The sequence below is a fragment of the Nyctibius grandis genome, chromosome 5, assembly GCF_013368605.1.
Source record: "Nyctibius grandis isolate bNycGra1 chromosome 5, bNycGra1.pri, whole genome shotgun sequence".
Classification (NCBI taxonomy): Eukaryota; Metazoa; Chordata; class Aves; order Nyctibiiformes; family Nyctibiidae; genus Nyctibius; species Nyctibius grandis.
This window is the reverse complement of record NC_090662.1, coordinates 60615413-60640793: the sequence shown is the minus strand read 5'-3', so window position 1 is coordinate 60640793 and position 25381 is coordinate 60615413. Positions and strand designations below refer to the sequence as shown.

The following is a 25381-nucleotide window of genomic DNA, read 5'->3' as shown; positions in this document are numbered from 1 at the left end:
ATTCACTCTCCCTCCATTGATGCAGGAAATTAGATAGGACCCAGCTGAAGAAGCTCCCTGAGACTTGCCTAGGTTGGGAACTGTGTGAGCACCTCTGCAGGATAACTGATGCGGCGCATGGCTCCAGCTGAAACGTCCCCTGAAGCAGCTCTGGTCCTCAGCCAGAAACCGCCCACCTCCTGGCTGAGGAGCGGAAGGAGGACCGCCTCAAAGGACCCACGTCTGAGGGTCAGGAAAGGGTAACGGGGCCAGGCAGAGCTGCCCACTTTGCCCAGCTGCCTGCCCGGTTGGGCTGGGCTGGCTAAAGAAAAGGTGAGGAGGTATCAAGAAAGCAATGCTGTGAGACACAGTCCCTCCAATGACCACCACGGGTTAGCATAGGGACAGACGCCCTTCTGGCCTCACATCACTGGAGACATGGGACACGCACATGGCAGCTGTGAGAGCCAAGGGCTTCATCCAGCCCACACTCCAGCAGCCGAAGGCCGGTCCCTTTGGAGGAACAACTCCTGGCTACTTGCTCAAAATGTCATGGTGTGACCCATTGCCTCTGGGTCAGCCTGACAACCTCAGCTGAGGTAACACGGGCTGAACCCAAGCTTCAGATAACTGGCATGGCATTGCACATCCGGGTGGCTGGTAAACCTAAGAGCCCAGCCAGCTCAGCTGATGGCTGCATCCTGCTACCTACAGCCCCCCTCTGGTTTAAGGTTGCAGGGGACAAGCAAACCAAGGAAGCTGATGAAGTTGCTAGAAGGTTGAGACGGTATGAGAATATATCCATGGGGTTATCTATGGAAACTAAGTAAACTGCTGAATAATAAAATCCACCTCCACCACATCCAGAGGCTGAATAAACTGGGAATAAGTACATAATTTTGCATTATTGTAAAGAACATGGGTTTTAATCCACCACTGCCTGTGGTATGAAAGGGGATGCAAACCCAAGCCCGTGAAAATGACAGTACCCAGAGCTGGGTGGGCTGGAGATGCCCACACACGGGGCACCTGGTGTTTGCCCTCAGGATCTCCCCAGGGCTTACAGGGAAGGATACACTTGACAAACCACTCGAATCAGAGGCTCCCAACACCATGGGAAGATCAGTGCCTCCAGGGATGGCTCTCGCCCTGGCTCCTCCCTCCCTACCAGGGACCACGGCACAGTGTGGAGGCCATCCAAATTCCCACCGTGGAGATGCTGACCTGTAAGTGCTGCACATTATGGCTCTATCAAGTTACTGCAAACGTTAATTAAACAGTTCAAGCAAACAAGGACCTATAGAGCCAAATCCCATTGCAAGCTGTGCAGGTGTAACACAGCTAAGCCATTCAGCGCAGGGAGGCTGGTTACCCAGCTAGCGTGAAATAATTAAGGAGGGCATATCCAAGTGTTAAACACGCTTAATCAACTCCCAGAGACCTTCCACCGCACCTCTCCAACTCTGCTCCCTGCAGGTTAACTAAAACCCAAGGCTGGAGGCTTTGCTGGAGGGGCTCTGCATGCAAACCTGTGTAAAAAAGCCTGTACAGACCAAGAGGTGCTTTGTTTGGAGGACGTTTCATTGCCTGCCCTAACCTGGCAGACAGCAGGAAGGGAACCAGTATGAACTAGAGGGCTGAGGGTCCAGCCATGTTGGCGCTGCAGCTCATCTTCCCAAAACAGAGCTGCCCCATCCCTGGAAACATTCAAGGTCAGGTTGGACGGGGCTCTGAGCAACCTGATCTAGTTGAAGGTGTCACTGCTCACTGCAGGGGGGTTGGACTGGATGGCCTTTAAAGGTCCCTTCCAACCCAAACCATTCTATGATTCTATGCCTGGATGTGACGGGGGACCATCCATCCCCTACCTCCAACCTGCCCCTCAGAAGGTGCCCCACAAAGGATGAGGCACGGCTGCTCACTTTTTAGGGTACTGCTCCTCATGGGTGACCAAGGGTGGGCTTTAAATGCTCTTTTTTATCTCCCTCATACATTTGCCTCTAGCTCCTGCACTGAGCTCTTGAGTCATGGAGCCTATTCGTAGTCTCTGCCAAGAACATGGATTCAGACTCGGGCAGAACGAAGCGGTGTGAGAGGAAGTCAAGCACGTTCCCCACCCCACTGCTCTGCCCTTTACTCCCCTGCTGCTAACCTGACTCTCTGCATAGGTGTGACCCACAGCAAGCAGGACGTCAGCCATCCAGCCGGTCATTCTTCTTCGTCAGCGCTGTGCTGACAGCTGGGTGCATCACCATCACTGGGTCCAGAGAAGAAGCAGCTGGTTTTGCTGCGCACCTGGCTTGTTTGGCCAGGTTCAAACTCTGTTCATCCAGAACACAGGAGCATTTCAGACACCTATTTAGCAAACCCAGACCTCTCCCCTCTTCATTTATCTCCCCTCTTTCATTCATCTCCCTCAATTCACAGTGATTTAGCTTTCAACGTGGGGACTTTTGTACTTCTGGGCCCTCCAAAGATGTCCTGGCCCTGTAAGACTTTACAAAAGGCTCACAGCGTTCCCGCCTGGCCCTTCGGCTGGCTGCTTCCTGCAAAGCCGCTGCCTGGTTTGAGGTGAGTATCTCTCTAATGAAGAGCTAGAGATGTCCCGTGGTTTGCCTGGCAGAGAAGTGGTGCAGAGCATCTCTGTTCACCTGAAGCATTTGAGCAGTTAGGCTTCGGTTGTGCTCAGCCTGAAGCGGACAAGCAGACTCTGAATGGTTTTGGCTTCCACTCCTGAGCTTAGGGAACCACGTTACAACCCAAGGGCTTGCTTTTAATTTCACTCATATTAATATAGATTATCAGGGACTCAGCTGAAGCCAGCAGACCGCTGGCAAGCAGCTACTCTGCCCAAAAGGCCCAGGCCAAGGAGCTTGAGCAGCTTCTCCCCAGGCATCCTCCCCAGCTGTGCCAGTGGCCGTGGTGGTGCTGTGGAAGCCGGGAAAGCCCAGGTGATTTGGATGCTGCAGCCTCAGGGGTGCGAGGTGAGTATCCTGCAGTCTCTGCCTCCCAGAGTCGGGGGGTCTCCCCAAAACCTGGACTCCCCATGTTCGCAAAGAGCCTTTTTCCTGCTGCCCCCTCCCAGGGACACAGTGTCTATAGGGTGAGGGATGTTACAAATGAGACCCTGAGGCTTTGCTGCAGTGTGATTTTGAGGCTCACCAGGCACCTCTGCCTGGGAGCAGGCGCCTGGCCGAGGTGCAGGCAGCTGCCCGCACCCAGGGAGCACCCCCGACTGCTCCCCTTGGACACGCGGGTCTCACCCACGGGGGCCAGCCTTACCCCTCCATGGGGGCTGCAAGCGGCAAAACGCAGGTGCTGGGCTGCGGGGCAGAGGGGTGACGGGGGCAGAGGGTGTGAGTGGGAGGGCGGCGCTGGCCCCGCACTTCTGCTAGGCCCTACCAAAACAAAGCGGGGCAGCACCTCGGCCCCCCGCTCCCCGCGGGCGGCCTTTGTACCGCGGAGGTGTTCACCCCCCCACTCAGAACACCCCATACCCCCACGCTGCACCCGCCGCGCCCTCACCCTCCCACACGCCCCCCAAGCACTCCCTCCTCACGCTCCTGCCCCACAGACACCCCACGCCTCCCCCCCAGACATGCCCCCTTCTTCCCCCCCGCCGCGATGTGCTGTACGCGGCGGCGGGGCGGGGGGCGGCGGTGGGTGCGCGGTCCCGGCGCGGCGCGTCCCCGTGGGCGGGAGCGCGCGGCTCGTCGCCGCCGCCGCCGGGCTGCCAGGCACGGCTCGGCGCGGCGCAGCTCGGTTCGGCACAGCCCGGCACGGCTCGGCGCAGCCCGGCACCGCCCGCCGAGCCCCCCGCCCGCCTCCCGCCCACCCCCCCGCCGCCATGGACGGGGGCGCCTTCGGAGCGGGGAAAGCCGGCGGCGCCTTCGACCCGCACGCCTTCATCCGGCAGCCGCACACCCTCCTGCGGCTCCTCTCCTGGGTAAGGCCCCGCCGCCACCGGGGGCTGCCCCCGCGCCCGCACCCCCACCGGCAGTGGCACCGGGGCGGGGGGCGTCCCGCCGGACTGCGGGGGGCGCGGGCGCGGGGCTCCCTCCGGGGCGGGCGGCCGCCACCGGCCCCAACCCCGACCTCTCTACATACTTGCGTATGTTTTATATAGACATAAAAAATCATTATGTTATATGTGGTATATTGTTCTATATTATGTATTTATTATATATTTATTATATTTTATATATTATATATTTTTATATGTTTGTGCATGCATATGTATCCACATGTATAGATATGCATATATCTAGTGATATGTCTCCACACATCTATATCCATACACACACACATATCTGTATGCAACTCCGTAAGCATTTATGGATATATCTTTGTGTATCATGTATGCATGTATGTTCGGATATATGGATCTATGTCTGGGTTTTTATATGTCCATATGAATATATCTCCATATATGTATCCACATATATGTGTGCACACACAGATATACAGCCATATGTACATATGTATCCGTGTGTATGGTTATAGAGCTATATAGATATAGGGCCATATGGGGTGAGAGTGCTCTGGTTTGGGGTTTTTTCCCTGGGGAGAGAAGGGGTGAGTGGGGTTGGGCTGTGACCCCATCTCCATCTCTGCTGTTTTGGGGGTGGTGGTGGGGGGTCATGTGCCCCCCACACCCCCCTATGCCCATGGGTTATGGCGGGCGCAGGAGGCAGCAGGATGTGGGGTGACGGGGGAGGGCTGGGGGTAGTGCTGCAATCCTGGCATGGCTCCCCAGCGGGTCGGGGCTCCGGGAGCGCTGGGCTCTGGCCGTGCTGGGGCGAGTTGAGGGGGCTGTGGGGGCTGGACGTCGCTCTGTGTTTTATCCTCATCCTCTCACATCCTCCCCCCAACCTCCTTTCCCTGTAACGCTTCCCCCTCCGTAATTTGTGGGGAAGGGGGCAGAGGGAAAGGGGGCAGAGGGAAAGGGGGGTCTAACGGGGTCAGTGGGGTGGGCGCAGGGTGCCAGGGGGAAGGTCTCTCCCTCTTCCCGTGGCGCCGACCCCATGGCTGCCCGTGGGGCCGGCGCGTATATGGAAGAAGGTCATTGGGATTAAGGGAGCGAGAGCTGCAGCACGGAGCCGGCGGGGAGAGATTGAGGTCTCGGCCGGGAGCGGAGAAGGGAGGGCAGGGAGAGGGAGCGGAGGAGACACATGCGCACCGGAGCTGGGGGGAGAGGCGTCAGGCTGGCTTTGGGAAAATAAAGTAAAAGCGGTGCCAGGGGAAACGAGGAGGGAAAGGGAAGGTGGCCTGGCTTGCTGCTGGTGGTGGGAAGCCAGCCCTTGTGCTCCCGGACGGGTGGGTGGGTGATGTCCCCTCTGGGTGACGTGACTCGGAGGGTGGCCGGAGAGCCCCGAGACAGCTGAGGACGTGATTAATCAGGCGATCTGTCTGTCCGTCCATCCATATGCCCGGGTTTGTTTACGGTACAGCACATCCCGCCGGGAGCAGGCTGGCTGCGTCGGGGCTGCCGCTGTGCACCAAGCGAGGGGGTACGGGTGCCCCCCGCTCCCGGGCAGGTGGAGCGGAGCCAGCCTGTGTGCCCGGGGATGATGGACGTGATGTGACCTACAAAGGCTCTCCCGTTGCTAATCTCTGTGGCAGAATTTCCTCTTTCTCTCTCTCCCTCTCAGTCTGGTGGGTTTTTTCCCCTTCATCTGAGCACTGCAGGATTTTGGCTTCCCAGAGGCACCAGGTGAGGGGGAGAGAACAGGAAATATGTTTGTTTTTTCATTAGGCACCTACTCTGTTTTGGTGTATCTCAGACACTGTCACTTCACTCACTGAGCTCAGCTCTGCGCCCTGCAAGGTCTCCCCAGGCAAGGAGCGCTTCCCGGGGACTGGCATCTCCTTGGGACCCTGCGTTGTTTCCTCGTGCCTGTCTGACCTTGACAGAGGACAGGACGGGATTTACCCAGGGCACTTCACTTGGCCATGGAAATTAAAGTCCTTTGCAGGAGCTGGAGGTGCTCCAGGTCAGTGGTCCAGCAAGGGAGGGTGGCCTGGCCACCGTGGCGCAAGGCTACGCATGCATCTCTTCTCTCCCAAAATAGGAGTTCCTTCTCCTGCTTTTCCACCGGCTTGGTCTAGTCTGTCCTTCTGAGCATCTCTCCCTCTGCAAAGCCAGGGAGCCACAAGATCACCCCAGATATTTAGTTGTGGTTTTGGTCTTTTTAACTTAAACCAAGAAGGGTTCTCATGGGCATTGAAGTCCTACCTCAGGCTATCACAAGCATCAGACCCTTTATGGCCCTGTCCATAAATTGGTTGAACTTTGCTGAAAAAAGACAAGTTCATGGTTTTTTTGCCGTTCTCACTCCCTCTGGGAGAGGGTTCAGTGGCTCCAACGGTCAAGGCCTTCCACCATAAATCTGTTCATGGCTGGGTTTTTATCCAGTTGCTTTTGTGCTCTTGTGCCCTTCAGTTTAAATGGTGCTTTTCCCTCCCTGGTGTTCTCCTCTGGGTATATTTATAGACTGCGATCACATCCGCACTTAGCCTTTCTATTGCCAGGCTCTATGAGCCAAACTCTTCGTGGGCAGTCCCTCCCTGTGATCTCTGTGAGAGTCCTTCCTTTCACCCACTCTGGCATGCCCTTTGCCTGCCATTTCCTGAGATCTCATTTGCCTTTATCCTGCTCGTGACGTGGGTGGTCCATCATCTCCCTGGGGCAAGCTGGAGACTCCTTTTGGCCCAGTTCATGTGATGAGCTTTCACTGAGAGCAGAAATTCTCGTGATCTCTGCTTCTCCAGGCAGTGACCTTGTGCTCAGGTCATGCTGCCTTTTAGCAGACTTTATGATGGCATGGAGGTGTGTATGGCTTTCTACCAAGAGGCAGCAAAACTGGCTTCATCCCATGGAGTTTGCAGCCCAATTGAGATGGCGGCAAATCTCCAGGGAGAGCTGCAGGATCGGGAGCAGATGGGGTGACTGAAGGTTCTTTATGTTGCTCCTTGCTGAGGAGGAGATGGGATAGGTTTGACAAGGAGGATGCTAAACTATGGAAGGAGGTTAGCAATTGGTTAGCAATTCTGGAGCATCTGTCCACTATGAGAGTGTTGTGGTGCAGCTCAGGTTTCTTTGGGTGCTTTGGAGGTCGGGCACAGCAGAGTAAGTATGCATCACCCTACAGAAAGGTTGCCTGGCATGGGTGCTGGCAAGTAGTGGTGGTCCTGCAGAGTGCTTGTGTCAGGTTTGGATGTTCAGCCTCAGCGTGAGCCATTTCTCTGCTGCTGCCTGCCCCAGATACACTTGCCTGGATGAAAAAGCACCTTGTAGCACAGGGAGGCAGCCCTATGGAGCAGTCCCTCCTGAGCACCTCTGCTGGGGATGCCTCCAAGGGCATCTGGATCTTGCAGTGAGGGGACTTGTCCGGTCTGGCTGGACTGAGGCTTGCACAACGAAAGCAATGTGCTGTTGGAAGAACCCGGAGGCTTCCCCACCTCTTTGTGAGGAAGGGCAGAACAACTCCCTCTCTATTCCCAGCGATGGTGAAGAGAAGACAAGCAACTTGTCCTGTTGCGATGGGTGGCTGGGGTTTACTCCGAGTCCTGGTCTTTCAAGACATTGCTCCATGCTGTGCTGCTTCGCTTGCTGCTGGCTGCAACATGGAGGCGTGCTCTGAGCTGAGCTGCATCGCACAGTGGTGCCCTACGGTAGATGAGACATGGGTGCATGGGTGGGTTTTTTATCACCCTGCCATATAAACCTGCTTTCAGCCCGCTGAGATGACCCAACAGCTGGAGCTAGTGGTGCTACAGCTGAAGCTGGTGGAGCTAGGTGACCCACACTGAGCTGTACGCAGATCATTCTTGAAATAAAGCAGGTGAGCGTGGGCACATCCCTGCGTAGTCCCATCGCACCCTGACCCACAGTGCTCTCCGCAGCCGGCACGGGGGAGCTGGGAGGCTTCTTTGCAACCCGCAGGCGTTGGATGTAGCACCGGCTCCATAAATAAGTAAAATGCTAATTGAAACAGGTTGTTCTAGGCGCTCCTGACTGCTTGGAAACCTGCTTGCTGGAGAAACTGAAGCGCTGCTCGATGTAAAAGCCTACCAAGGCAAAAGTAACTCGCTTTTTTGGAAGCAGGCCCAGCTAGGTGGCTTGAGTAAGAGTATTTCCAACCGCAGCCACGCAGGCAAAGCAGCCTATTAAAACTGGCCACACGGATTGAGACACCAAATCTCCCTCTGACGCCAAGGGCATTACCCCTCCAGAGGGAGGTTCGATGAGGAGAGGCACTGCCTGCCCTTCGTCTCCTCCTCCATCACCTGCTGCCATTGCCACCATATCCCCTAGCTGGTGGGTGCATGGAGACGTTTTGAGCGAGGACAGGAAGTGCTGTCCCCTGTCTCTGCAGGCATGACACGTCCCAGGCAGCTCTGGCTGAGCAGGCAAGGCAGGTGAAGGACAGGAACTGTGTCCCCAGCCTCGCCACGACAGGCTGGTGCCTGTGAGAGGGAGGATGGGGGCAAGCCCCAGTGTGGCAGGGAGCCCTATCGCCTGCCTTGCCAGTGGGTCCTGGCTTGCTGTGCTGACACCCTGCTTACGACACCCTTTGCCTCTTCCCCGCACTCCGCCCTTCGCTGCACGGAAAGGACACCTGGTGTGGGCTTGCGGTGGCAGTTAAACCGAGCCTTAGAGCCCAGAGGCTACACTAGTCTGAAACCAGCTGCAACCTCCACCTTCTTTCTGTCCCAGCTAAATTCAGCTGAGATGTTCCCCGTGTTCGTGGACCATAGCTCATGCTCTCTGCCTCTGCTCCTCCATGTGATTTTTGCCCCAGCCACCACGCTCTCTGGCTGTGTCCTTGCGAGATATGTTGGTGCACTATGAAAGAAATGTGGTGGTTCAAAGCATGTGCTTTGAGTCAAGCCCTAGGTATGGTTCTTCACGGGATTCCTTTCCTTGAGTTGGCTTCAAAAGGGTTTTTTGGAGATCGCTGTCACTTCGACTGGGTGAGAGGCCACATCAGAAGACAAGCAATAGATGTGCAGAGCCACGGGGTGATTCAGGGTTGGATAGAGCAGGTCGCGTTGTTTCCAGCATAGCATTTCCAGGAAAGACCTTGGAACAGGAACAAATCTCTTGTTAATGGTGATTGCAGATAAAAATCTGAGAAATAGCACATAGGGACCAAAGGCAGTCAGAAATATGAGCAAAAAGATAAGATAATTGTATGTAATCTGCTGTTTCAAAACACGAGAGGCACACAGGTGAGGAGCAGAGAAACCTCATGGAGATGAGACGTGGCTAAGGCAAACATCTGTGGCAAGACAAGGCAGCAGAGAGGACTAGTGTGGCTGTGAGAGGAGCAGGCGCAGGTGGCAGTGGATGCGGTCCTCCACCTCGGTTGGCACAGCCAAGCCAAGGAGGGAGAGATGTGCTGCTAGAAAGAAAACTGAAGTCTTCCTCATGGAAAAAGATGCAACTTTTGGGTGGTCACTTCACTGAGCAGTGACCTGGTGATGTAGGGACCATCTGGAAAGCACAGAAAGACCTGGATACCACCATGGAGGTGTGGCCGTGGGGAGTTGTCAGTAGTAGTGGTGGGACAGAACATGCTGTTTGACCACGAGAAGAGCATGAGACCTGTGGGACTGGACAGAGCTTCCTGAAGCTGCTCTCTGGGACACAGCCTCCTGTTACACCAGTGGGCATCTTCCCACCGCAAAGCTCTTCCTCCTTCCCCGGGGTGGCAGGCATGCCTGGTCAGCCCAGGCTTGGCTGTTGTTGGAGGCTTCCCGGCTACTGGCTCCCAGGGCGCCCAAGCATCACCCAGGGCTGCTGTGGGGGAAAAGATCAACCGGAGCATGGGTCTGTCAGGAGGCGGAAGGGTTAATGGCCGGCCTGTCGGCTGCCAGGTCACATGTGAAAAAAAGTCATCTGGCCAGGAAAGTCTGTCCCAGATCCAGTGGAAGGAATTAGGGATGCAGAGCCTTTCTCCCCTCCATCACGTGCTCTGGCTCAGCCCCGACTGGGGAGCTGGTGCCACATTGCTGCTGACCAGGGAGGGTGAACTGGGAGGGAGGTGCTGGCATACCTGTGCTCTTCCCCTGTCCCGTCCTCAGGGGGATTGGGTAGAAATGGGTACAGGGAGGCTGGACCCCTCCAGCACCCGCACAGGGCTCAGATATGCCATCGAGACCGTGGGCAGGAGTCGTTCGCTGCCTTCATGGTGCCGGCTGGAGGGAATAAATAGAGGCCGCCTGTTTCCAAGCTGCCAGTCCCATGCGTATCAAAAGCTGCATATGTTTTCTTCAAAATGAACTAAATACAAGTAGATTTAATGATGATAATAATAATAATAATAACCCATGTCTGTGCAGGGTTCTCCAAAGCTTTCCAGAGACTCCATTCGCGAGTGGCTGAATGAAAATGAAAGCCAGAGCATCTCTGCCAGTTTATCGTTTGCACTCTCCCCCACTCTTGCTTTCTTTTTAAACAGATTTATTCCTGGTCATTACCAGATCAGACACAGAGGAGGTTGTTGCTTCATTCTGCCCGAGATGGATTTGATTTGTCCCACAAGGAATATTATGTCACCAAACTATTTCCTCTCTCTAATAGAATAAAAGGTGGGGTTTGGGATAGGGAGAGGCAATGTGCAGTGTGACAGAGCCTGTGACCAGAGACCACTGCAGTGAGCCCAAGCAGGTGGTTTGACAGAAACCCTCTTCAGCCTCATCCCCGCTACGACCATCGTGGGGATCTCGTGGATGAAGTCAGGAGGCAGCGTGACAAACTCCTGGGATGAGGTGCAGGAAAATCCCGGTGCACTGCCGGAGTCTGGCCACGCTGTGCATCCATCACATGATGCTCAGGAGCATCTGATGCATGGCTGGGGATGGGCAGCGTGGTGGAAAGCCTCACATGATGCTCAGGAGGTTTCGCCTGGCTTTCTGCAGGGCTGAGCCTCCAGCGGGGAGGTGGGGAGGGGCCAGAGAGCCTCTCCTCCAAGGGCTCATTTCTCGCCTTCGCCTCTGGCAAAATCGGATCACCCAGTGCAGTGAGACGTAAAAAAAAAAGGTCTTTTGTGGTGGGATGCAGCCTTTTGCCTGTTCTGCACTTTTCTCACTGTAGTGAGCCCTTACACGCCTGTAATGGCCAGCACGAGCCCCTTGAGAAACCAGGACAGGGAAACTCTCAGCCTTTCCCCGTCTCCTCCCTGCAGTGCTTAGCATTACATTCATTTTGCTGCGTCTTTCAGCAAGTTGCTCTGTCTCTGTGAGCTTTGCAAAGTGCCAGGCTCTGGGCTTCGCTTGGTGTCTCAGAGCTCTTTGGTGAAAACAGAAGTCTAGGAAAATCATTGCAACAACCTGCATGGATGCGATGTTTAAGGAGCGGTGATGTCGAGACAAACCGGGTCCCAGCGGCAACGCTGAGTTGGTTGGATCTTCTCCACGTGCTGTTTTTTGTCCCTTTTTTGAGTGTAGCTGAATATATTACCGCTTATTAAATGCGCACCTCCAGACAGGCCGCACACCTGCCCAATTAATGTTGCTCTTGGAGGCTTAAGGAAACCCTCTCAACCTAAAAATCTAGTTACTTCAAGTCCTGTCCACTGACTTAAACAGCCTCGCTGAAGAAACAAGGCCATGGAGGTGCACAGAGCTGGGGATGGCTGGCTGGATTTCATTGCTGAGCGTAGGAAAGCAGCTGACAATCTCCCTCTGCAGAGGGGAAGGGTGGGCTGTGTTTGGGAGTGTGGGGATGCAGTGCTCTGCGCCCACCTCCTGTCTGCCTTTGGACAAGTCACTTCCCTGCGTCTCAGCACTCAGTCAGGAGAATCATAGAATCACAGAATCGTTTTGGTTGGAAAGGACCTTTAAGATCATCGAGTCCAACCATTAACCTAACACCACTGTCACAGTTTAAAGCTGGGCCAGCTATTAAACCAGTGGCAGATGCTCTCTTTTAACCGTCCACCCCCCCCGAAAGGAAAGGAAAGGTAAAGGGAAAAGGGAGAGAGACTTACAGGTTGGAAAGTTAAAACAGTTTTAATGAACTATAATAATGAAAAGGAGTATAATAATAATAATAGAAATAATTAAATATATACAAATATATACAAAACCAAGATCGAGCTCCCCCGATGTTGGCCACGTCCCCACCGGCACTGCAGGGCAGGCTCCGGGAAGGCCCAGGCTGGGCCCAGCAACGGACAGGAACTGGATTCAGGGATGCACGGATCAGGATTGGGGGCAGCAGGGGAACGGACAGAGTCCTACTTGGACACTGGCCAAAGGCTCAAGCCGCAGAAGCAGCCTGAAGCAGCAGAAGCAGCCCAAGCAGGCAGAGGCCCCCAAAACCAGGCTGAGACCCTTGTGATCCCCCACTTTATACTGAGAATGACATGTTTGGGATGGAATATCTTTGTTGGTCAATTTTGGGTCACCTGCCCTGTTTGCTCCGCCCTGCAGGTGCGACCCCTCTTTGGCTCTTCACTCGTAATTAGGGAGGAATTTAGCAGTGACCTTGGTTTCTCCAAGAATAAGTACAGCAAGAGCCTTTCTGCATAACATCCCTACTGGTGCCTCAGTGATAACTATAAACTTCAAGCATTATCAGTCCTAGAAGCAGACACCGTCTGTAAAACATGCAGTTAGTTTCAGAAAGTGCAGTTACTTAGAAGAGACTTAGCTGAAAGTAAAAGTCACTGAAAGGAAAACTGGCCTGATTTAGGCCAAACCAGGACAACTACCAAGTCCACCAATAAACAATATCGCTAAGCACCACATCTACACGTCTGCTACTCCAGGGATGGTGACTCCACCAGTTCCCTGGGCAGCCTGTTCCACTGCTTGATAACCCTTTCAGTGAAGAAATTTTTCCTGATATCCAATCTAAACCTCCCCTGGTGCAACTTGAGACTGTTTCCTCTCGTTCTATTAGAATCATAGAAGACTCCTGCCATCTTCTTCCCGCCTCCTCTTCGCAGCTGGATGCGTATTTTGGACCATTTTATTAGTGGCTGTAGGCAAGGCCTTGTGCAGCGAGGATTCGCTATGCTGAATGGGTGGAAGGACTAGTGGTGGTAACACAGAGGGGCAAGGGGCTTGTGCCAGCGCTGCTGGTAGCTGGCATTTCTTCAGAAGTGCTGCAGATGTGATGGGAACGGGAATGTAAATGCTTCATCCTTGCAGACTTGGTGCTTTGTTTATAATCCAGGCAGCATTCATACTGCACCTGCCGCCTGGATCATCTTTGTGCAGGCACGTATGGTGAAATGAAGGAAATAAAAAATACTTGCTCTTTCTAAGATGACTTGCGACATCAGTGAGCTTCCACCCATCCACCCCCTTACCAACAAGAAGTAGCTGCCATGGATTAAGTGTGCAGCAGTTTTTCCTGAGGGCTGTGAGATCTGGGCTCTCATAATTATAATTTTTTCTAGAAAATTGTTTGTGCGCCTGTTGCAACAGCTTCTGGGTACAGACATCACAGGGATAAAACGGGTGACACTGCCTGTCAGCAGCAGCAGCAGCGGTCACCTCTTCACCTGCTGTCCTGCTTTGCCTGTCGGTCTGAAACCTCTAGTTTGAGCCTGCCCATTCTTGCCCAGTCTCTGCTATCCAGTCCAGCTCAAGGCTTCTGTGCACAGCGAATCCACATGGCATTTTGCTGTGCTATGAGGGCAGTGGTAGGCTGGCAAAGGGAGCAAACCCTCTCCACTGCCACTAACCTTGTCCTCTCTGCAGCACCAGGGAGCAGAGCATGGACCAGGGCTGGTACCAATACTGAAGAAAACATGGGTAGAAGGAGGCATGCCTTAAGCTGTTTTGCTTTGGTCCGTAGAAGGCTTTCCTAAGGACAAGGAGTACTTTGGGGTGGCTGTTTCAGGACACAGAAGATAAGCATCTGCAGTGACTTGTTCTGCTCATGAGTGAGAATGCCCTTAGTGGAATCTTCCCAGAAAACTCCTAAGATCATCTTAAATCAGATGCTTGCCAGTAAATCATACCTTGGGCACCTGCAGGTTGAGAAACAGGTTTCTCTTCATAGGAGAGAAGTTGTGGCATCTTGGCTGACTGAAGATGGAGAAAGACAGTTAGGAATGCCACCTCTGCTTGAAAATTATGGAGAGGGAGATGTACCTCTGGTCTCATGACTCTGAGCCATGTCTTTATGACGTGACGGCATAAAAAGGTATGAAAGAGCAAATGCAAAAAGGAATTATTCTGCTGCTTTTGCTCGCAGATGAGAGCTCTTCCAGACCAGCGGCAAACCCAGAGATATGAGCAGAGGGAAGATGCGTATAGGGATATGAGCAGAGTAAACAGAGGTGTGTCTGGGGAGAGGCCATTACAGAAGTTCATTCATTCCAAATGAGTAAGCAGAGACTCGCAATACAGCTTGTTGCAAGGGTTGACCTGACTCAGGGAATCAACATTTTACCGGTTTTGAGCCCTGAACCAAAACTGAACACCAGACTGTGCCACTTTTGAGGCTGTTTCTCATCTTCCAAAGAGAACATACGCTTTCTGTGTAATGCTATGGAAAACAGGGCACCCACTTTGTAATCCCAGTATATGGAGGTTGGTACTTCAGGTGGCAGCATCGGCGCTGGTCACAGCCTCACATTGGGACATTGCTTCAGGAGTCTGTCAGCTCTCCCTCAGGTTAGAGGAACATGGTGTTACTGCCAATGGTCCTTGGCAGACCTGTCAGACCAGCCTGTTGTGAAGATGTGCAAGACTTCCCACTGAAAGAGCCTGGCTGTCATTGTGTGCAATTTTGCTGCTTTCCAAACCATTCAGGCTGAAATTTTGAAGACCAGACCTTTGCTTCAGGAAGAAGAGATTTTAATTTCATTTTCATGGGCAGTTTCTGCACAGTATGATCAATCTTGATTTTCAAGAAGAAGGAGGAAGACAAATCAGTTGTTTTACTTCTGAGCTTAAAAAGCTCTTGTGAACTTTCAGAGAACCCATACAGTCCCCACGCTTAGGAGCACCGGCTTCCAGCTTTTTTAGTTTGCTCTAGTGTGTCAAAAATATGCCCAATCTCAGCAAGCCAAGTGTGACCCAATTATGAGCCTTGGGGTGAAAAAATAATATCGGCGTCAGTGCATACTTGTTAGAGTTTGGCAGCTGAAACGTGGTCAGCATCTAGTATCTGCCCAAGGGCTCCTGAGGACTGTGAGTAAGGTTTTTCCTCTGGTTCTTGATGCCACAGATCAAAGAGCAGAGTCTGTGCTGTGGATCTCAGGCGTGCAACCCCACCAATGATAGATGGTGTATTGCGTTGGTATTAATCAACAGTTAATTTTCCCTGCACTCACAAAGCTGCTTCTCCACTTTCTGGGTTGTCTGCCATGTCCTGTTCTGGTGCTTGGTTGAGTTAAGTGGTACTGGGGTCCTTCTGACCTAGCAAACCCTCAGACCTACCTCCACTCCCTGCAGGAGATTTGGCTGCCTCATCTTCTTGTGTGCTCCTCCTCCTTGGGGATTGGGTGGTGGTTCCAAGGGTGCCAGGCTCCTGTCACACAGACAGCTCCCAGGCTAGCAGAGTGTCCCGGTGACATCCTAGTGCATGTCATATGTATGTTCACCCCATGCTTGAGGTCCCATTTCCCATGTGCCTGGGGCCCTTGCAGGCAGCCTGCAGACGGGCTGTTCCTACTAAGGGTCTCAAGATGCCCTGCAAAGAAAAATCTGTACATGCTGCCTTAATCTTCCTCTCTTTCTCCTGTGGCTGCGAGGGGAAGCTGTTTATTTGAGATGCTGCTGTAAATAGCTCTCTGCTTTGGTGAACCTGCTGTGTCAAAGAGGGACAGTCTTGTGGCAGGTGACGAAGGCTAAGCCTGTGAGCAAAGACTAGACCAGCAACTGCGGATTATGGCATTTCTACCTGGACTCATCCTTAATTCTACCTGATTTAAAGTAACATGCAGAGGCAGTGGTGGTGACGGGTAGGGAGGACTCATGGTGGCCCTGCCAGGTGGACCTGGAGGGGGACGTTTGGCCTGTGAAATCCATGGGGAAGGTTGGAGGGTGTGGGTGTAGAGGTGAGTGGGCAGAAGGATAGGTGGTGTCATGGGCTGGGCTGATGGAAAACTGGTGGAGAGAGGTGTGTGACGTGCAGGGAGATGGGGAGAGCAGGAGCCCGGCAGAATGGGACTGCAGAGCAAGCAGGGCTGTGGATTGTGGGAGGGTGGATGGGGAAGAGTGTAGTAGCTGGACAGATAAAATTAGTGAACAAATGCGTGGTAGAAACAATGAATTCCTAGAAGGGAAAGGAGTGGGTGGGAGAATAAGTGCAGACTAAAAGGATTTCCACTACTTGGAGCCCTTGTACGCAGGCACCCGCACCAAAACCATATCCCAATTTACGCTCCATGTCACCTCCCTATGTGTCTGTGGGAAGCCACCCTTACTCCAGACTGTGACTGCTTTACATCGCTTTAGATCAGATGGATAGAAAGGCTCAATCTAAATGTGTCCTATTTTAAATTAATCCTCAGAAATAAAATGAGACCATCTCCCTAGTAAATCCCTCATGGCTACAGCCCAGGCAAGGCAGTGGGACAGGAGCTCAGCAGAGCAGAGAGGTGCCTGCGAAGGGTGTCTGTCCCCTGCAGAGCTCTGCTCCTTTGTGCTGGTCCAGAGACATGGGGCTTGCCCTGAAGTTTCTCCTGCCTCCTTCTCTCCCAGGTGTTCTCCATCGTGGTGTTTGGCTCCATTGTCAATGAAGGGTACGTGAACCGCCTGGATGAGACAGAAGAGCACTGCATTTTCAACCGCAACCACAATGCCTGCAACTATGGCATTACCGTGGGTGTCCTCGCCTTCCTCAGCTGCCTTCTCTACCTGGCTCTGGATGCCTACTTCCCGCAGATCAGCAGCGTCAAGGACCGCAAGAAGGCAGTGCTCTCGGACATTGGAGTCTCGGGTGAGCTTCCTGGACGGTTGGCCATAGTGCCCCTCTCCTTCGCCGGCAAGGGAGAGGGAGGGAGCTTCTGCTGCCTTGCAGGCCAGGTCCCTGCTAGCAGGGAGGTGTTTGGCTTCCTTACACTCTCGGGCCTTCTTTCTCCTTTTCTTTCCCTTTCTCTTCTTCTCAGCCAGTCTGGCTGATGCCTCTCTGCTGTTCTCCATAGGCATAGCTCAGGGAGCCCTTTAGGCTTGGTCTTGCCTCTCTGCATGCTTGTGCTTGCTAAGACCATGTGTTGATGCCTCTGGAGATGGTACTTCCTTCTCTTCCAGCTCCAGGTGATTGAACCCTATATATTTTAACATTAAAAAACGTTGAGGGTTTCATGCAGGCTGACTACACCAGTCCTCCGAGGTTACCTGGCATTCCACATGTGAATGGCTGTGCAGGACCTCATCCAGCCCTGAGGCTTATTCTGACTTATAGTCAGATCTCTCCATCCTCAGCAGTGTGTTGAAGTGACAGACAGAGTGATGGTGCGTGTGTACGTGCACGTGTAACGCCAGTCAACAGCATCATGAGGAGGCGCTTTGCTCTTGTGCTGTGATCTTGAGTCACTCTCCTGGCTTACTCCGGCCATACAGGCAAACTTCTCCACCTCAGGGTACCCTCACAGTTTGTCAAAGGGGCCACGAGCAGAGCGAGTGCAGGATCGGGTGGAACTTTTTTGGGACTTCTGGCTTGCAGATTTGTTCACGGTTAGCCCCTCGCCTAGCAGTCCTGTGTACAGCTAATGAGAAGGGGAAGGACTGAGCCCTGTTTTGCTGCCACTTAGGAATGCCCATTTCCCTCGTAGTCGGGTATCTGGCTGCGCCTGGCAAAGAGCGTGAGTCCCACTCCTCCCCACCAGCTGCCAACCTGGACTCGGGGCTCCCCCCTACCTTCACCCCTTTCCCAGAGGTACAGCATGTTAATGATCCTTCGTCACCTTTCCTCGGTGTCGGTCCCTTCGCCTGTGCTGTCCTGAGCAAAAGCCAGTCTGTGTACAGCTGCAGGCCAGCTGCTTCCTGCTCTTCTGCAGCTCTCTTGGAAGGAATTGCTCTTTGCTTGTCCTTGCAGGACAGGGTTGCAAAGCAGTGGCTGTTTCAGAGAGCCCAGGTGATTGCTCCTGTGCTGGAAGCCCTTCAGGCTCTCTCCCAAGGCCAAATGCAAGTCCCATGATCAATCCAAACACAAGCAAATTAACTCTCCTGAGGTACTTTCTGCAGACAGCTATCGTCACCTTGACAATTTAGCCATCAGCGAGCCTGCCAGCTCGCTTGGGCTTAGACAGGCTGCGTGGTCAGAGTTTGGCCCAGTCTGCAACACACTGGGGGGTCTCACAGGGTTGAAGTTTCCAGAGAAATGTGATGTGTTTATGTTCTGTTCACACATACCTTCTTGATGTCTCTCCCCTTCCCCTTTGGCATCCTGGTGGTGGTTCATCTCAGCCTTTTGGGCATTCCTGTGGTTCGTTGGCTTCTGCTTTCTGACCAACCAGTGGCACGCTTCAAAAGAAGAGGATAACCCAATGAATGAGGGAGGGGATGCAGCCCGAGCAGCCATCACGTTCTCGTTCTTCTCCATCTTCACCTGGGTGAGTACAGCAGCCACGATGTTGGATCAAGTGTCCTCTGCACTGTATTAGCTTGTGGGGAATGGAAGGTGACTGGCTAGGTGTGATTCCCTCTGAGATCTCAGCTCACATGGCTTCTGAGAAGGAAAAGCAGGAGGGGAGGTAGTTAGGAGGTAAACTTGGGAAACAAGGACTCAAAAACTTACATGGAGGAAGGTGCTAGAGCATCAATAAGCACAATGGGAAGAGGGTCCCATATCCCAGTAAGGAGTGTCCTTGACAAACCTCTAATATGACCTTGGACAAGCCAGCTCCCCGAGCATCATTTTCCCTGTGTGTCAGAGGACTTTAACAGCATTTTCACCTCACAGACGCTGAGCAGAGGGAGCTCGAGGCCAGGGGTTGCACCCATCTCCCTCCCTGCTTTGCTTCCATCATGTGAAATGTCACCAGTGGCCACAAGAGGCTGTGATCTGCGTCCCTCTGGGCTCTCCCTCTGCACCCATGACTGCAGCGCTGCCTCGCTGGGTCACTTAGGAAGGTGATGGTGCTGGCTCTTAAGGCTACCCTTTCCCCAGCAGTTCTTTATTGCTAGTTTCCTGGAAAAACTGGTGTGCAATATAAATATCCCCTATGATTCCCTCCCGTCTCTGAAAGCATCAAGCGTGAGTGATTTTTGTCTGGAGTGATAGGATAGTGCCAAGCAGGAAAGCATTTTAGGCCAGTCTCCATGCATAAGTCCTTGTGGCTTTACCTTCTCCTCTCCCTAGGGGCCTTAATGTTGGGTGGGGGCCAGGTAGGAAGGGTGCTGTAAGACCACGAAGCTGTCAGAGAGGAAGGGGGGCTGCAAAGGGTTGTGCGATCAGCACCCTCACCAAGGTGACACCAAGACAGAGCAAGGGCCAGCAGTGCGTGTGTGTGTCCCACAAGCTGTCTCCTGCACTCGAGTGCTACCAAAAGCCCCTTGCAAGCTCCAGCAGAAAGTGTGATAAGGAGCAAGGCTTTTGCAAGGGGTCCCTCAGGACCCTTTTTGAGGTGCCACCACCTGCAGTGGTCCTCCCCGATGCACGGGCTTGTGAGTTGCTAAATAGGCATCCTCTTCCCCCAGTTCACCGAGGTTTTTTTTCAATCAAACACTCTGGTTTGCTCTTCCTCACTGATTCTCCTCCCCACACCCCTCTCTCTCCTCACAGGGCTTCCTCACGTTTCTGGCTTTCCGGAGACTCAAAGACATTACTTTTCAGGAAGAATACAACACTCTGTTCCCTAACTCCCCATCCTTGCTGCCTTAGTGCCCCTCACTGATGGGGGAATTTGGGGGAAGGGGTGGAGGGATGCAGGTGGAGGAGGTTACTGAGCAGAGACGGTTCCAATACCCCGACCACAGGCATGTGGTCACTGGAGGGCACGGGGTGGGAAGACATGGGCCATTGAACTGGAGGGGGATTGTCGACTGAACTGGGGACCTCCCTCTGGGGAGTTGGAACTGGCAATTTCTTCTCCTCCTCCTCTGCTCCCTTCTCTCCCTCACCCGTACCCTAACTAATGCTGCGTAACACCACTGTGCCTGTCTTTTGATGACTGCTCAGACATCATACTTCAGCCAGGAGATGCCTTCTGCCCCCACCACTTAATCTCCTCCATTTCCTCCAAGCCCTCATTCCCCAAAAACCTCTCCCCCCATCACCTGCTAGACTGCTCACCTCTATCAGGGATGCTCTGGGACAACGAGCCGTGCCTGCTGGGGTCTGCAATGCTGAACCCTGTGCTTGGGCTCCCTCAGTCCACCAAAGGGTGTCCTGCCTGCAGTGCCTGGGGCAGGAGGCAGCAGAACGATTGCTAACCACCCCCTGGTCTGGGAAGCAGCTGCCTTGCCTTCTGCTGCTCCTTCCCAAGGTCTGTGCTGCACTGTGCGGATGTTGGCCGGTGAAGGGGTTGCAGGGGGTGACCACTACCTCGCTACTCCGGGTCAAATCCTGCTCTCCTTCCCAACCTTTGCAGGCAAAATGGCTGTGTACATCCAGCCTGGCAGACGAACCTTCTGTGGTGGTGCTGAGGCAGAAATATCTGCCTTCCCAGGGGCAGGAGGGGCTGAACGGGATAACCACATGCCAACTAGCCTCTGTGACCTGTGCCACGTTGGTGAAACCCCACCGCCAGGCAGGAGGTGCCCCCAGCACACCCCAGAGACAGCGGGTAGCCCCGGCAGGCTGCACGCAGCCAGCTGGGTTCACAGCCGTCCCTGCCCAGCCCTCCTCTCTCCTGGCAGGCTTGTGCTTTCTGTGGGGCAGCCTGAACCTCCCTGCTCTCAGGGCTGTTTCACCGGCGGTCTGCCAGGCAGGCCTCGCACACTAATCCATAACCGCTACTAACACCACTTTTGTTTGTTTCTCTTCCTCGGTATGTTCCCCCTCTCTTTCTCCCCTCCTCTCTCTGCTTCCCATCTCTTCCCTCCACCTCCTCCCTTAAAGGTGGGCCAGGCATTCCTGGCATATCAACGTTTCCGGCTGGGTGCCGATTCGGCCCTCTTCTCCCAGGACTACATGGATCCAAGCCAGGACTCCGGCATGCCTTACGCTCCGTACACGAACGAGGAGGATGCTACAGATGCGGTGGGGACGTACCAGCAGCCCCCTCCGGCAGATGCTTTCGACACCGAGACACAGGGGTACCAAACGCAGAACTACTGAGCTACCGATGCCCCTTTCCCTTCCCCTTTCCCTTCTGCTCCCTTTCCCACTGCCGGCAGAAAGCCGAGGCACAAACCAGACACGTGCGTAGTGGCACAAGAGGTGGCTCTCAGCTATGCTCCAGCCTTCTGGGTCATCTGTTTTTATTTATTGTTTTCAAAAAAGAAAAAAAAAAAAAGAAAACAAGGTTTTCCCATCACCTCTTCCTTCTCCTCGCCCCAAAAACTACCTGCCAGAACCAAATTCTTCGAAAATCTGTCACTGCGTTGTGACAGGAAGGTCCCCCCTTCCCTGCTCTCCCTCCTGCCTTGTTGCGGAGGGCAGAGTCTGGCCGGTGGGCAGGAGAGGGGCTACGACACCAGCAGGGCAGGGGAGAGGGTGTTGGAGGCAGGAGGGAAGGAGTGAGAGGGACCAGGGACCTTCCTAGAAGAGACGGTGTCACTAAAGGCTGGAGTAGACGTGGGAGCATCCGAATTGGGTTGGAGGGCCTGGTGGCTCAGGGAGGGGGACAGTGTTGGAGTCAGCATGGAGCAGCGTGAGGGTGGAGGGGGGGCTGGAGGGGAGCAGGAACAGTATCCCCCATGCAAAGACGGGGGCTTTTCTCTGCCACATGCTAGTGAGGGAGGGGTGCTTTATTTTTAGAGGGTTTGGGGAGAAGTGGTATGGGGGGGGGAGCACAAAGAGATAATATGGGAAGGGAAGGAGGATGATTTGCAGGTACAATCAAAAAGCACAGGCACATCTGTAGGTTACAGCAAGAGACTTGGCAGAGCAGAGGGGCAGTGCCATGAGAGTTCCTCCTTCCCCAGCCCCCTTGGATTGAGGTGGAGGTGGTTCCCCTCGCATGTGTGTCCTGCTCACCACTCTTCTCAGACCAGTGTTTTGTGAGGCAGGAGAGGAGCCATGCCCAGTCCCTGGCCCCCAGACCAGTGCCTGTGGGAGGAAGCATGGAGGAGGTGGGCTTGTAGGAGGCCCTGAGTGCCCTCGTCCCCAGCTGGGCTGGTTTGAGGGGGAGAGGAGAGCTTTGCCATTTCACTCTGGGCAGAGGAGGAGAAGAAAGCTGGTTTCACTCCTCAGGTCCTGCTGAACCCTCCTCTGTTTTTCTGCTACCACAGTGCAAAGCCTCTTGCTGACACCATCTTTGTAGCGCACAGGAATGGAGCAGGACGCCCCCTGGAAAAAAATACTGCTGGGAAGGCCAGTGTGCGTCTGGCTCTTGCACAGGGGTGCAACCAAGCGGGGAAGGGTCCTGCCCCGCACGGCTGTGCTTTGCCTCCCACTCAGATGGGGAGGAGGTCTTGGTGTGCAGAGAATTGGTTAGGGCCAGACTGAGCTCTCTGAAAACTGGTCTTACTGTACTTTACATAGACTATACCTTAGTACGTCTTCTGCAGCATCTCAGATCCTGTCTGTCTTTAAAGCCTCACCTAGGTGGCAGTGGTGACTCTCAGATAGAGCTCGCATGGCCGTCCTTCCGCTCTCCTTGTGCTTTTGCTTCAAGTAAAAACGACAGCTGTGGAAGCACACTATTTATTCCAGGATACAAGTAAGGTCTATGTGTGAAGATGGTCCCTAAAGGGAAATAATTCAGCAATAGCCACCTGGACAATTCTCCCCAGCACAGACATCTCTCAGAGCACAAGAAGCGGGGTATGACTTACAGCAGTGAGGAGCTGCATCCCCCAGGCAGCCACCCTGCTCCACGCAACACTGGCTCCAGTAGCATAGATCAGGAGCAGATCCAAAATCCATAGGCCCTGAGTGTCCAGCCTATTCCCCATAGCACTCTTAGGACTCATGAGGATGGGATACAGGTCTGGCCTGTGGCTGTGTGAACATCTCATCTGGAGGACACCAAGGTTACCAGTTCTTCCTCCCAGCACAACTCCTCTTCAGCTGCCCCACAACAACAGGGAAGGGGTAGAAACCATAGAGCTGCAGGCCCCAAGAGGGAAGGGGGGCAGTTCTTCTCTGCTGTATATAGGCACCTTTTCTACCTGCTCCTACCAGCAGACTTGTGCTGCTGGTGGCTGTCTCCATGGCTTGTCCTCCCCATGGCTTGTTCTCCCCATGGCTTGCCTTCCCCATGGCTTGCTCCCCGCTGTTGCTGGTGGTTAACCACTGGTAAGGATGGGAGAGGGGGACCAGCTAGCCCCGGGGATGCACCAGGAGGGACTGGGCACACATCCCTTGCTCTGTGGCTGTGAGCAAAAGCAATACTGTAAATAGGAGGGGTATTTTTCGGAGGGAAGCCCCTCAGGCTTCTTTTTCTGTCGGCTCAGCCTAATATTTAGGCTTGGGAGGGGGTTACTTTATTGAGAGAGGTTCGTTGTGACTGTGGCTGTGGGGGGAGCTCCCTCCAGTCCATCTCTCCTGCCGAGGGAGAGGAAAGAACGAATGACGAGGTGGAGGAGGAGAAAAACTAGTTTTACTCACGCAGACTCGTCTGTGTCATCCTTCATGCTTTTGTTTTGGGTGGTGGGGGGAACCAAGAGGAGGAGGAGGCTATAAATAACCATCCCTCAGCACAAAAATGTGTTGTGTTTTTTGGGAGGAACTGCCCATCACCTGTCCCCTCTCCTTGGTGAGGGGGTGAGGGACCAGGCATGTGAGGAGAGGTAAAGACCATACGTGGGGGGTCTACCTGGGGCTCTGTTTTGGGGTGTAGCACAGGAGCATCTTACATGCCCCTTCTCCCATCAGAGTTACACAGACGGCTAAACACCGTTTGGGGCTGACTAATGAGCAAGCTTTTCTTTATCCTCTTTGGCTTGCTTCCCTCATGTAACTAGATGATGGGCTCCAGTGGGCTTGAGGTAGGTAGGAATGAGCCTCCCCCTCAGAACCGGCACTTCAGTGAGACATGAGCCAGGTGTCTTCATCCTGGGTTACGGCCCATCTCTCTGTCCCTTTCCTCCTTGCTTTTTGTCGTAGGAAAGGCATTGGTGTGGCAGGGGACACTACAACAGTAGCACCCAGGCAGCTTCTTGCTTTTGCTCGTGGGAGAAGGCATACTCTTCTTGAGTTGACAGGCTTTCAGCCTTTGCAGTGGAGGGTTGGTGGTGACAGACCTGGGGGTGGGACTTTCCTTGTTTGCATGTAGCTCTTTAAAATGCAATTTCCAGTGGCATTTGGCTGGTTCTGTAGCTGATGAGCGATACGGACCTACCCTAAGGGTTGGTTGTCTTATCTGAGGCACTTCTGATAAGGTACTCCCTATTTCTGGTGATCATAGGCAAGACCTGAGCAGCTGGCTGGAACATGTCCCTTTTAGATCCTAAATGGGGGGTGAGATCAGCCCCGCTCTAGGGATTAGGAGATCAGGGGGAAGGCTGTATAAGCAAAATGATAAGGTGTCTTTCTTCCCCCTCTGCCATTTGTCCGGATTACAGAGGATTAAGCATCCCCTGTTGGGAGCAATGGCCCCTTGATGTCTTGTTATCTGACGAAACCCCCAAGTAAGGGACTGTTTTGTGGACATAGGGGCTGTGAAGGGCAAAGGGATGATGAAACTTTGCCCCAGTTCTACCTGTGGCTTCAGTCTCCTGATGTGTCCCCATCCCCAGCTCACCCGTGTCCCCACCCCACTGTTCATTGCCTCATCACACACCCTTCTCCTCCGCGTTATTCCTGGCAGTTCCCTCAGGGGAGGAGGTGTCTTTGTCCCTGCACCCTCGCAAGCACTTGGGAGGACCCGGGAAGGCAGCGTTGCGGGGTGCTTCCCACAGGAGTCTCAGCTCTAATCCCCAGAGCAGGTACAAGGCAAGGAGCCCAGCGAGGCCACCTCATGCAGCAATTCCAAACCATCCATCCAGACAACTCCCTGCTGCCTGCGTGGCATCTGTACCACCACCTGGGCTGCCCTGCCCCTTCCCCTGTCGCATTACTGCCTGTGTATAGTATATATATTATATATATATGTTTAAAAAGATGTATAATATAAAGCTATACATATATACGTATATACGATGACTCATGGATGGCCTGCCGCATACAGGATCCCCTGAGTGGTCTTGTCTAAGCCCGAGTGTCCCTTCACCCCTTCTCCCCCTCCGCCCCTCACCCCTGTCCGTTCCAAAACCCAACTGCGGCGAACCCCGCCACCTTGGCACCTGTGTTTACAATGTCCTATATATTTGTGGCTAACAAAGTGAAGGTGGTAACTACTGGTGTCTCAATAAAGTTATGACATTCAAAATAACCAAA

The 25381-nt window shown here is 53.7% G+C and overlaps 1 protein-coding gene across 3 annotated transcripts; it reads left to right on the top strand.

The window, feature by feature from the left end:
- Positions 1–3719: 3719 nt before the first annotated feature.
- On the top strand, positions 3720–25381 carry SYNGR1 (synaptogyrin 1). Of its 3 annotated transcripts, none has more exons than XM_068400490.1 (4): positions 3720–3925; positions 16654–16891; positions 18361–18506; positions 19679–21049. In XM_068400490.1, exons 1-4 carry the CDS (start codon positions 3827–3829, stop codon positions 19775–19777), a joined length of 582 nt encoding a protein of 193 aa, XP_068256591.1. In that variant the 5' UTR covers positions 3720–3826; the 3' UTR covers positions 19778–21049. The 3 variants fall into 3 exon arrangements, with proteins under 3 accessions (XP_068256591.1, XP_068256590.1, XP_068256588.1); XM_068400489.1 differs by having other exon boundaries at positions 3726–3925; positions 21023–25381; XM_068400487.1 differs by having other exon boundaries at positions 3729–3925; positions 20957–25381.

Bases quoted from the DNA above. Each gene is read 5' to 3' on its own strand.
- SYNGR1 (XM_068400487.1), top strand. From the start codon at position 3,827: ATGGACGGGGGCGCCTTCGGAGCGGGGAAAGCCGGCGGCGCCTTCGAC. The intron at 3,926-16,653 runs GTAAGGCCCCGC...CTTCTCTCCCAG, and splicing joins TCCTGCGGCTCCTCTCCTGG to GTGTTCTCCATCGTGGTGTT. The intron at 16,892-18,360 runs GTGAGCTTCCTG...GGTTCATCTCAG, and splicing joins CTCGGACATTGGAGTCTCGG to CCTTTTGGGCATTCCTGTGG.